Here is a 13,004-nt window from a genome sequence, read left to right on the forward strand (position 1 = left end):
GTATCTGGAAACAGTTCCTCTAAAAGGTGACATTACTTCATGCAATTGCCCTCATTTACATCTTGTGCAAGACCTGCTCAGGCTCCCCTGCAGGGAACAGGCCAGGATTTTGCTCTCCTGGTTAACACCTGGGATTCTGGGCACCTGTCTAAATAGAATTCATTCACTCCTGTTCATTTGAGCTCATTCTTCTATAGCTATTGAAGAAGTGTCAAAAATACAAGCAAATAATAGTTCACCGGTATCACACAGGTACATGACCACAGAATTTATTTAAGACTTTAAATTACTAACAGTTTTAATATATAAATTGAAAGATGTACTACAAAACAACACAGATGCCTTTTATACACAGATACAGCTAAACCACCAAAAGACACTAATAACAAAACAAAGCCATTCTTAGATTTTATTAGCGCTTCACCTCAATATAATTTTATATGCCTGTATTATACAAACACATTAGCATTTTCTTTTAAGAGCTAAAAGAAAGAGAAATGTTGGAAAGTGGATACAACCACCATACCCACAAACACACAGAGTTCACAAAAGCACCTTTTAATCAATACAACCTCAGTAAGCACACACTTCTCTGATATCTTAACTCTTCCTTTAGAAGAAGAGACAACTTAGTAAGAAAGGAATGGAAAAAAAAAAAACCCCACACAATAAAACATCAAGTCTTAAAATGACAGCTCACAAAGGAATGTGTAATGGAACTGCCCTTACATAAAACCATACACTGTGGATGCACAGGTATGAAACAAATGAAATTTATTTCAAGTTGCTAAACTTCCATTTCCTAAGCAAAATCTTGTAATACCGAAACCACCTGACTGTTTATCATATGCAATTCTAAGAGAGTTGTCTCTTATAGATTTACTACTTAATATAAAGCAGTTCATGCTTTACACCTACCTCATGCTTCTAAGCATACTTAAGAAAAAGTCTCAGATTCATCAGTGACAGCTTTGAGATCTGTAAGCATGTATGAAATTTCACCAGTATTTCATTTTCATTAACAACCTCCTCCCCACTATGCTTAGCAGAAAAATGTTATTTATATGGAACTGTACACATTTCCAAGCCGTAACACATGCTACTAACAAAACCCTTTGTATCATTTACTTCCAGATTATGGTCTTGATAACTACAACAGGATGAACACATCAGTAACAAATCTTTATTTAAAAAAAAGAAAAAAATATAGTTTATTGCTTACCTTGAGGAAAATAATTTGGCTGCACTAAGTACAGGAATGCATGTACTATTTTGAACAAAATTCCTATTGGCCCAGGTTCATGGTATGCACCTGTATCATAGGTCTTGGCTGGTACAAATCCAAAATCCAAAGTCCCAGGAGGTGGTTTGTATATAGGCTGTACCTCTGAAATGGTACTTCCACAAAACAGCAGCAGCAGCAAACAAAGTTCCACAGCCATAGCTAGCGGTATTCATAAAATTGGAGGTAGAGATATCTGTCCCACCAAGCCTAGAAGTCTTCAAACATTCACTTGGGGGTTAGCTTTCTAACCGGGAAAATGCAGGTGCGCCCTCACACCTTTTATCTATCCTTCAATGTATTCTTTCTTCAGAGTAGTACAGAAGCCTCTTGTGGAAATGACTCAGCGCACCATCTCTGGCAAAATCAAGAAAGAGCTTGTTAAGGTGTGTGGAAGCAAATTAGAAAGTGCAAGATAACCTGCAGTCTTCTGTGAAAATTGATCAATAGTTATAAAAGCAAGCCAGATAGGATAGAAAAGAAAAAAAAACAAAAAAAAGATTGAGGCTTGTCAGTAATACAGTCTATAACATACTGTACTTGGGGGGGGGGGGGGGGGGGGGGGGGGCGGAAACGAACAGTTATGCATAGTTCCAGGTCAGTGAGTTTTCAAAAACAAATAAAGCAGAGTACTGGGACAGCTCCAAGGGAAACAAAACTAAAGGAACAATGTATGAATTGCACTTCTGACTGAGTACAATATGTCATGTCACAACAGTTACACAATGCATTTAATCAGCCACCTGATGTTACCATAGTTGATGGCAATTATTACTAGTCATATCCTGTAGCTTCTTTAATCTCAACCTTTCAGTAAAACGTTCCAGATGCCAACTACTCTTAATTGTCTTCCAAGACAGAGGAAAGAAATTATTCATCGCTGAAAAGTTAACAAAACAAAAAAACCAGAACAAGAACTTCACTCTCCTGACAGGTGACAATGGGTGTCAGTCATTACCTTCTATTAACTCAAACTATCTCAAGGCTCTCCTTCGGAACTGGAAAAGTCAACTCAACAATTTTTATTCATAGCTTGCTAAAGCTGAGTGTCATTAAGATGACTTTGGGTGCTTACGCATGTTTTAAGAACATTCTGAATCTACAGAAATGACAGCAGTTTAATCAACCACCACTTAAGAAATGCAACCCCCAACAAAGTTTCCTGCAAAACAACTGATCACATCATCTATCTGGGGCTAAGTAAGGCTCCTTCACTTCAGCATGGGCTGTGGTGGCCTCCAAGGAAACAGACCAGAAGAAAATCAAAAAACAACCAACCAGCAACAGAAACATTTTCTGACTTTGGAAACAGACAAAAAAACCTAACAACAAAAGTTAACAGAAACATTTTCAGCTTCCGAAGCCTCCTGTACTTGGCAAGTGTGCCAGCAATCACTGCGCTGACCTTCCCACCCATCAGACTGGCTTACCTTTGAAATGTCTTTGGTGATCTACCAAAGTGCCATTGGTGGGGACATCTGGGGACACTGCGCCCAACAAACTGCACACTTCAAATCAGAGAGCACCCAGCACAAACTGCCTTTGCTTAGCATAGTTATCCCTCTGTTGCCTTTTTCAGCAGCACTACCCAATAGAAATATTTTTAATCTCCACCTTGGTGTTCAGACCATTCATGTGGTGCTGACATGTGACAAATGACAGCAAAATAACACAGACATCTCATGGCCTCAGTCAGTCCAAGCCTACACCAATACTTTTTCTTCCAAGGTGCTTCCAGGTCAAGGTGATGCTGAAGACAGAAGACTTAAAATTGGTAGTAAGGTGAGTCTTAAGTCTCTCCCATGCTTTACAGTGTCTGGCAAAACCAGGCTACCCTTCCAAAAACCAGCACTGACTTGCAAGAAACCACGTTGCAGTCTTGTTTAATAGTCTGTGCTACATTCAAAGGATAGATCAAGACAAATACGGAACAAAAGGAATACAAGACCAGATCAAAGAACCAGAGGTAGTTTTGCTTCCCTGAAGTCCAATCGAGTTAAGAAGAAAAACAAATCTACTTTTCCCCCTCATGGCTACTGAAAACCAAGAATGAATAGTAATAATGCTATGAATAGTAGAATTATCCAAGCCTTATTCAAAAAGGTGATGTTAGCGACCACTCTGAAATATGATGCTCAACACAGAAACATAAGAACTTAAACCACAAACCATAAGTATTTTTCCTATCTGGAAAAGAATATTTTGTTAAAGAATAATGAAAGAAAAAAAACAGTGCAGCTCCAAATTATTATTTTTCCTCCTTTAAATTTTCTTAAGACTAGTTTTCTTCAACATAAAAGATCTTTTTCAGTGGAATTTTAAGTTAGGTTGGTCACAGAAATCGTCAGAACCCAAAACTTTCTTAGGCTGCAGTCATTTATTATCTAATCTACAGAAACTCTCCAGGACAAAATATCACAAGACCAGAACTAAGTGAAAAAAAATTATTTTGCCTTAATGACAGAACAGCGAAGATTGTACAAATTTGATACAGTACAGTAAAACTTGGTTTTCTTAAAGTTTGAACACTTCCTCTAAGTTTAGTTTAGTTTTCTGGAGATTTCTCAAGTACAGCTGCAACACTTCAGGAGAAGAGTCAGGAGAAAAAGCTCACACATGGTGACTGAGCCACGATTCCAAGAGTTAAGGAAACAGATACAAAAGTGTACAGTACTGAGAAATTTTAGGTGTGTTTGTGAAGAATGAAATTGAGAGGAAGATGACCTACCTAACTGGTGGCTTAAGGCAAATCCAGAAGACTGAGTGCATTCTGTTATACTAGACAAAGGGCAGAAGTACACACAAGTTGCTCGGGGTTTTTTGTTGCTGTTAAGATTTTAGGTTAGGAACAATTTAAAGTGTATCTAATTGCACAAGCAGGCAAATAAAGCACTGTCAAAACATCCTCCCAATATAAGAAAATAATCACTACAACTGCTAGAAACATGAAGTCATGTATTAACCAAGACAAAAGGGTGGCAGTTTTAAGACAAGGACACTACTGAAATTCCAAGGACACTACCTGTACTGCAGATACAAACAATATCCTGCTAAGCGGAGACACATAACCAGCTTTCAACTCCAAAGACATTACTGCAGTCTCCAACTCTACCTAACTTTCAGTTAAACTTTTATAAAGTTCAGAATCTTTCAAAAGCAGGTGGGTTTCTTGCGTATCACAAAATCTGCAGAATTCTGACCATAGTCTCTTCTTCTCCCTTTTTTGACAAATGTATCACGATAAATGTGGTATATATAGTCTTACTGGGCGATTCCTCCACACTGACACCAGATCCGCTCCATACTACAGAAAACACTAATGTATTCTCAAGGTTACATTAATAATGATCAGGAACTCACAGAAACACTATTAAACCTGTAACTCAGGATACATCTGAGCATTCAATATGTATTCAACCTACCTAAAAATAACCCAGATATAAAAAAGCTCCCAGCAGTTATCCTTATCTTGGTATCTAAAGGAAACTTAGCTGGGAGCATATCAGTTGTTAAATATGCAAGACATATAGCACCAAAGAGCAAAAATCTATCCATGAAATTTGTAATTGAGAACTGCAAGAACTCACACAAAAGTGACACATGTAAAGAGAATTACATAGCAGTTCATAGCACTCTTCATTGCAGCATACAGCCATCCCATTTCCTCAGAAACAGTGTGGCATCCCTGCAGTCAGTGAGCTACAGTAACTGCCAGTACAACTCTCCCCAAGTTCAAGCAAATAGAGAATGAAAAGAAGTTGTGTGAACCTTTCAAGTGCTTATGTTAATTATCAAATAAGATATCCATTACATTATGTTTTGATTAAAAACAAACAAAACACAAACCCTGTTAAGTACTTCAGATATGTAATAATGAAAGAGTTTATTTTCTGTGTGGTTTACAAGTGTCCATCTTTAAAAGACTAGAGCTTCACTGTCTGTGGAGAACACCCTCATCCTTTTACCAAGCATGCTTCAGTATTATCATATCTCTGATATATCCTACCTGTTATTAAAAATATTGCAGTATTTTCCAAAACCAATAAAGCTTCAGCAACCCCACTGTAAGTCTGAGAGGAGGAGAGGAGACAGAGCAAGAGATGCATTAGTTCAGAACTGCTTCCACGATACATCAACTCTAAATAACAGAGCTCTGAAAGAGCATGATGCCCAGCTCTTTGTTTCAACAGGAGTGGTCTCCCTCTGTTTAACACTGCAATCCATGCAAATACAACGCTGCAGTGCAGTGATGCAACAACGATTAACCCTGCAAACTGAAATTAAATCAACCGGAGGCTAGACTGCTAAAGCTTGATGAGGGAGCCAGCTGGCCATGAACCACTATGGGATGGGATGGTGGAAGGATGCAGTTGTCCGTAGGAAGCCCCCACAAAGTATCTGGCTATGTTTGTTACATTTTTTAGTTAGTCATTTGAAAATCCAAGTCCATAATCCCCTTGACTGAGGTTGCTCCAGTGAGAGCAACCACCAGAAGAGCAGAATTAATTAAAACAGCCACAAAACAGATAGTTACAGGTAGACTAAAACTCTCAAGTATAAAAAAAAAACCAAAACCAAACAACAACAACCACCTTCCCATTCAAGAGACATAACCCGGTAAGCCACATTAGATGTTGGCAAGTTAGAAAGGTACAGTTTTCCATTATAAAATCTGTGCTAAGTCTACCAACAATTACAACCTGTTGCTATAGAAGGAGTAAGAAGCAAACAAACCTAATAAGCACTAGGGCCTGCAAAATAGAGTCTGGCAGCACTGACAAAAAACAAGTAAAATGTTCCACACGAGGTAGCCTCAATATGCACCTGACATGCTTGCTATATCCTCAAAATGAGTAAGTGCTCAACTCAGGAAAAACTGGATATTCAGAACCCAGTTTGCTTTGAGCAGCTACTTAATAATGTGAAAATAAATAGTTTTTTTAAAAGCAACACAAAAAATCCTTTCATTGTACATGTCACAACCGTTTGCAAGCAACAGAGACAGACCTGTAAAAATTGTTAAGTGATGTATCTTCACCAGAACACCATCAGCAACTCCCTAAATGTTTAAAGTATATTTTCACTAACTGGACAAACAAAAAACAATTAACTTGATTTTACCCTAGTATACATACATAGAGCATTCCTTGTGAGAGGACTTTTGAGCATCACATAGAAAATTCTAAACCACAGTAAAGCCAACCCACAAACTGGCAGTTTTCTGGCAAACCTGAACCGACAAGGGCTGAGTACACATCCCACTACCGAGATGCTGCCACACGTACTCCCGATGGCAGCTGAGGCCAAGCCTTCCCTTCATCTTCTTTCCAGTTACTACAACTGTAGAGACCTCCAGCACGCTGCTTACTCCTCGATCTGCAAACTGCAACACCAGCACGGTACCGCAGCTCTGCCCCTGCGGGAACACCGACCCATTCGGTAGTTTCTCCAGCCGCTCCCCCGCATGTGTGGCAGAGGACGGCACTGCCCAGGGTTACCGCCGCGCCTGCCCTCCCCCCCCCGCCCTCGGCCCCAGCCCCCAGCCCCCCCTGCCGAGAGCAAGGCCTGACCGCCGGGGGCCAGCGCGCTCTGCCAGGTGCGCGCTGCGCGACCAGCCACCGCCGGCACCGCCTGCTTAACTCCCGCGCGGCGGCGTTCGCCGCAGCACCGACCGCCAGCCCCTGGCGGCAGCGGACGGGCCCCCTCCCCGCTCGCATCCGCGGTGTTACTGCAGCGCCCAGGCGGGGTTTCGACACCCGGCGGGCCGATTCCGTGGCCAGCACGGTGTCCCCTCACCGCTCCGCCTCGCCGGCGCCACTCAGGCCACACCACCCGCTTACCCCCGGGCAGGTGCGCGCAGCGGGCGCCCTCCTCCCCGCGGAGCGGCTCCCCCGCTCCCCGCAGATGGCCGGGGCTCTCCCCGCCCCGCTCCCGCCACCCCTCTCTCTCCAGCGGCCGGGCACTCACGGCCGGGCCCCGACCCCTCCTCAGCCGGGCCCGCCACACGCGGCCCTCCGGGGAGGAAACCCGCCTCGCTCGCCGCGGCCGCGGCCGCCGCCCCGCTCCCCTCAGCGGGCGGATCCTCCCTCGCTCCCCGCGGACCCGCACACACCGCCGTGCCGTGCCGCAGCCCCTGCCCCGCGGCCGAACCCGTCCCTCCCGCACAGCCCCTGCCCGCAAAACCCGCCTCGCCCGCCCCCCTCAGCGCAGACTTGCCCGCCGGCCGGCCCCTCTGCCTCCGCCCGCCCTTCCAGGGCCGGGGCTACCCCCGCTGCCAGCGCCGCCACCCGCCGCCCCCCGCCCCCACAGCTCGCTCTCCCAGCCCCGACTGAGCCCCTCCCGGCAGCGCCGCGGACCCCTCCCCGCAGGCAGCCCCGCTCCCTCGGGCACCCGCCTCCCTCGACGGCCACGCGTCCCCTCCGCACCCGGCTTCCCGCAGCGGCCCCCAGCCCGCCGACACCGCTCCTCCCGCGGGGGAAGGGGCCCTCTGCCCCCGCCGCACTCTCCCGGCCAGGACCTTCTGCCGCCCGCAGCGGGAGCGGCCGGGGAAGGCGGCGGAGACCCACCCCCACCTGCTGCCTCCCGCGGACAGAGCGGCGGCGGGGGAGCTCTACCCCGGCAGCACTCACCGGCCAGGCGGGGAAAGCGAGACGGAGGTGGCGGGGCACGGCACGGCACGGCCCGCTCAGCCTGCCGCCTCAGAGCGCCGCGGCGGTCGCGGTGCCGCCCGCGCATGGATTACGGAGGGCGGGCTCTGCCCCGGGCCGGGGCTGCGGGACCACCCCAGCAGGCTGGGGCTGGGGCTGGCGGGGGGAGGAAGAGGAGGAGCGTGAGGGGTTTAACCCCGGGCCGAGCGGGAGCTGGAAGGGGGGAGGGCTTCGTGCCGTGGCTGCTGGAACGTGGCCGAGGGGGCCAGGCTGAACCTGTGCCCGGGCGGGCCGGAGCGCGCAGCCACTCGGCGACCTGTTGCGGGCCGGGCCGGCTCCGAGGCGAGAGGTGACCCCGCGCTCGCCCGCTGGTAAGGCGCCCCGGAGCCAGGGGCCAGCTTCTCCTTGCTGCTCCGAGCCTGGCCGTGCCGCCCCCCCCCCCCCCCGGTGATTTCGCCGAGGGCTAGCTTTGAGTTCGGGCGGGCTTGCTTGCCCATCAAGGTGACTTATCCGTTAGCTTGTGGAAAAAAACATCTTGGTTTACCCTTCTCACGGGCTGTCCTTATTTCCTGATGGGGTTATTGTTTCTTTTAGGGCTGGTATCCATGTTCCTGAGTGGGTTTTGTTTCTGAGGGGCAGTGATTTTACTGGTAAAAAGAGACGTGCTTTTCCTACAGGTTGCAATACAGGAACACGGACTTTCAAAGGCTCCCGCACATTCCTCCTCTGTCCTTTGTGACTTTTATTTGCAGCTTTGGTATTTTAATATGGTTTCCCTGTTGCAATATATGAAACATAGACATGATTCTTGCCTCTTAGTAGACCCACCATTACTCAGCATCACAAATCAAGGCAAAGAAAGAATTTGCACTGGAGATCCAAGGTCATGCTGGTATGAGTGATGGAGAAGCAAGTTAGTCTCCCTTTTGGCAGGCAGAAAGAAATCAAGGCTACGGCTGTGGCAGCAAACTGCATTGCTAATGCAGGTTTGGCCAAACATTGAAAGGTTTTCCCACATGTACCCACAATACCTCCAAATGGTATTTGGTGTTGCTGAACTCTACCTGTATTTCAGCTCAGGGCATTTACCAGCAATGCACATCAAAGAACAAGTTGTTACATTGGCTGAACCTAGCCAGAACTATTATTCTGACTACAGCTAATTGTGGACTTCTTCAGCAGGAGGATGTGTAGTGATACAACCGAAAACGGAGTGGCAACGAGCTCAAAGAAAGGCTCTTGACCTAGTTCTTGTTATAGTTCTCATATGCACCCTAAGCCCTGTGACAAAGAGGACAATGCTGTAGTCATGGGGAAAACACAGAACATCCTGACAAAGGGACAAATATGTTATATTAGCCGGATAGTCCTCAAATCCAGAAGTACAGTCTTAAGCTTTGGATGATAATGGTTCTAAATGGTTCTAAATACAAGAGAACATTCCTTCCACATAGTGGGCTGTGAATGCCAAACACTGTTAACGAGATGATCTGGTGGATTTGATTGCCTTGCTTCCATACAGGGTTAAAACAGAAAGGCCAAATCTCACTGCAAGGGTGGAACAGAACTTGAGGAGAATGTGGAAATGTGGAAGAGAACAGCATGGAATGAAGTTTCAGAAAATCTTGCCTTGCTGGAGCCAAAGACGCTAAGATTTTCTTTTGGATTACTAATTTATACATTATAGGTTTACTACCATTTATAGTAGGCTACCACAGGACTTCTGGGTGAGAAATGTCTGCAGTTTGCATACACAAGGACATGCAACTAGAGTTACAGGAAAAAGATAATAGCTTTCAGAGAAGAACTGAAATTAAATCAATACTAACACTGTTAATGAAGGCATTTCTTCAGCAAACTAAACCAACACCTATTTTCTGATTAGTGTTATCCATGTGTAACAGCTTTCCTGCTTTTTATGCATGATGCAATTAATATAAGAAAGCTCTCCAGTCCCGTCTGAGTTTCTTCATACTATTGGTATCTAGCCCGATACAAGGAGTCTGCCTAAGGTCTCTGGAAGTGACTGAACTGAGTTAAGATAATTTATATCGCATTCGGTCCTGAAAATGTGTTCTCTGAGTAGCACCTAGTTAAAACATCAGAGCTTATCACTGTGGGATGGTAAATGGAAGCATGAGCTCTTCAGCTGCCTCCCATTACATTGCTGGCAACCCCAAGTATATGTCTGACCTGAAAGCGCTCCGAGGAGCTGTTGACCTTTCCTTGATGTTTCCTCTCTGCTAACTGCATGGCCAGTAGAGGCAAACAGCTGTGAAGTGGGAAATACTGCAGCATTTTGTAGCCCTTCACTCCGTGTCTCCCTGCGATCCAAATCGCAACTGTGTCTGGGCTTGCTTAGCTGCACACCTGCCTGTTTGATGTTTGGCTGTTGGCACTGCAAAAGATGTGCAGGTATGTGCTTTGTGTGGATGGTGTAATGCAGTCACAGTAGAGAAGCCAAACTTGTGAAAATGATGTTTAGTCTTAGCAGGCTCAGAAAGCATCAAGAAAACTTGTTCTCCAAGGACTACACCATCTTTTGATCTGTGGTCCTTCATGCCTTGGGGCGATTGGGCTAAAATTAATTAAGATGCCTTCTAGCTTTATTCTTTGTGGCCAAAACTTTTAAATGGTCTGCAGTCAGATTCTCAGGACAGGTAAGCCCCTAATTACTCAAATAAATGAGGAAGTGGTCTTTCAAACCACAGAGCAATAGGTGCTAAGGCCTTTGAAAAGCTGCTTTATAAGCATCCAAAACAGAAACAGCTGGATGAAGAAACCTGGCGTGTACTCTATGGTGAACATTTGAAAATCTGGCTGCATATCAATCATCTCTGTTATCTCAGAGGAAAATCCTCAGATAACAGGAAGATATGTGAGATTTAGAGCTTAACTATAATAGTTGTATCATGTAATTGATTTTTAAGTAGAGCTTGTGATTAAAGGTCTATTAGACAAATAGCCTTTTTCATTAGTTGGAGTTAAGCTAGGCATAGTATTGCCTGAAGAGATCTAAAATCGTAACTCCAACCTTTCCACCTCCCAAAGGGAAAAGGTAGAGGTAGAAAACCGCTCACATTGCATTTAGTCTTCCTCTGGCTGTTCCCTGAGCATGTGTTCAGGGAGAGAAGGGTGCATGGAAGTGGGGAAGAGGAGCAGTGTGCCTTCCCTGCACCAGGGCTATGGAGAAAAGTGATTTACACCCTTTGCCAAGAACACGCTGAAGAGTGAATTCTGCCAACATGCCAAAATCCAACCAGTCTACATATCCCTCTTGTCAGCTCTACCCTTTATCCTGATGCCTGCGCGCTTTGCCTAGGTTTCTGTGGGTTATAACCTGCGAGTCCTTCATTGCCCCCTACCACTGTGCACTCTGCCTAGCTCTGCCCTCCCTCCTGCCACCCAATGCCCTCTTCCCTTTGGGTCTGCTTAGCCCCTCGGATTCTGCCAACCCTCCCAATTAGCTAATGCTGCCCAGCAGCACCCACCAGCTACCCACATACAACGTGCCTCTCTTCTGCTCAGCTCCCCATCGGCACTGTTTCTCCCTTCTCTGACATCCACAGCTGCATCCCTGCTCATCGTTAATTCTCCTGTGGGATGTGAGGTTTAAGGGATTATGGGCTGTGTGAGTTCACAGCTCAGATTTCGGGCTGTGAACTCTCCCAGGGTGGAGCCAGGCTAGCTCAGGCTCTGCGGGCTCCGAACTGGATTTGCAGCAGGCAGGAGGAATGTGTTGCTGTATTAGAAGCAAAGCATGTAAAATTTGAAAAAATGATTAAGACGCATAAAAATGGTGTGAAACAGCACAATAGCTGTGTGCTATAGCCTGCCATGTATTTGCTTAATTTCTTACTCCTGAGGGAAAATAAAAAAGGGAAATGGACAATCTTACTCATGTTCATTCTCAAACTTAGAAAACAACATGACATTTCATTGTAGACCTTTGATTCTTGCCAGTTTATGATATTATTTCAGTGAGGTTTGCCTTCATTTGAACAGAAGATTTATCCTGCTGTATATCGCTTTAGGGTGCCTTCAGAGAGCTGATGTTTTGCCAGCTACACGTCTTGCCACTGCTCTGCTGTGCCCTCTTCTCACAACTGTGATAGAGCTGCGTGACAACTCGTCAAGGAACTTAGAAATTATATTCATTGCTTTTCATCTGAGGAATCGAGTTTTCACTGCTAAACAAAGATACAAACTGACAGGGATTACATGATGCATGTGCTGGGAGTTTGTAGCTTCTTTCATGAGCTCCCCACCCCGCCCCGTTTTTCCATCATCTCTGTGTTTTAGTTCTGCTCGCAAGCTTTGGTGCTTGACATCCTGATAAATTACCATGTCAGGAATGCTTGAAATTAAAATGGGAACGGCACATGTCTCTTTGACACTGGAACAAAAGGAGCATGACTTGGTTCTGATGCTGTTTGATAACAGATTGTGGAGCAATGGCTAACTACCACCGCCGATTTTGGTTCTAGCTCCAGCACCTTGCGTTTCTCTGGTGACATAAAGATCCTGAACAACAGCTCCCAGGTTCTCTTTGTGGGAACTGTAGCATGACCTTTCTGACAGAGGACATGACCATGCCAGCAAGGGCATTTCAGTTTGTTAGAAAGCAACTTCTGGCCTTAAATAAATGCTTTCAAATGAAGTCCTGAAAACCTTCTGCACCTTATTTCCCTTAATTTGATCTTTTAGGAAAAAAAAAATTTAAAGAAGGATGTTCCTGTTTACCAAACTTGCACACACAGTTTGGTGCCTTTCCCCTTAGAAATGAGGGTATGGCCATGGGGCACGTGTGTTCTCAACTACTGGTAATTCCTTGCTTGTGACCAGATGATCTCTTACTACCACTACGGTGGTATCTTGTGGCACACCAGTATGTTGTGGAGGTACATACAGGCTTCAGCCACACAGTCACAAAGTTGAGTCCTGGCTAATGAAGCCCCCTGTGTGTATGGTGCAAGCGGCCAGCAGCTGTATGTGATCCAGCACCAAGCCCAGCATGCTGCCTCACCTTGGGCTACAGACACGGACGCCTGGAGATTAGGACTGATAGAGTCTTT

At 45.7% G+C, this 13,004-nt stretch overlaps 1 protein-coding gene across 20 annotated transcripts in view; it reads right to left on the reverse strand.

Moving 5' to 3' along the window:
* The window catches only part of PROM1 (prominin 1), a 70,175-nt gene that overhangs the window by 56,600 nt on the left and 571 nt on the right, over positions 1–13,004 (reverse strand). For 5 of the 20 annotated variants that reach the window (XM_055797168.1, XM_055797155.1, XM_055797166.1 and 2 more), the window contains exons 1-3: positions 7,912–8,085; positions 5,289–5,352; positions 1,223–1,639 (exon numbers count right to left, since the gene is read on the reverse strand). In XM_055797168.1, the coding sequence (XP_055653143.1) occupies positions 1,223–1,442 (220 nt within the window). In that variant the 5' untranslated portion in view covers positions 1,443–1,639; positions 5,289–5,352; positions 7,912–8,085. Of the gene's footprint in view, positions 1–1,222; positions 1,640–5,288; positions 5,353–6,289; positions 6,797–7,494; positions 7,513–7,707; positions 7,846–7,911; positions 8,087–13,004 lie in introns of those variants that run through there. The other 15 variants (XM_055797174.1, XM_055797172.1, XM_055797170.1 and 12 more) reach the window with 9 other exon arrangements.

This window comes from Falco peregrinus, chromosome 2 (genome assembly GCF_023634155.1).
Source record: "Falco peregrinus isolate bFalPer1 chromosome 2, bFalPer1.pri, whole genome shotgun sequence".
Lineage (NCBI taxonomy): Eukaryota > Metazoa > Chordata > Aves > Falconiformes > Falconidae > Falco > Falco peregrinus.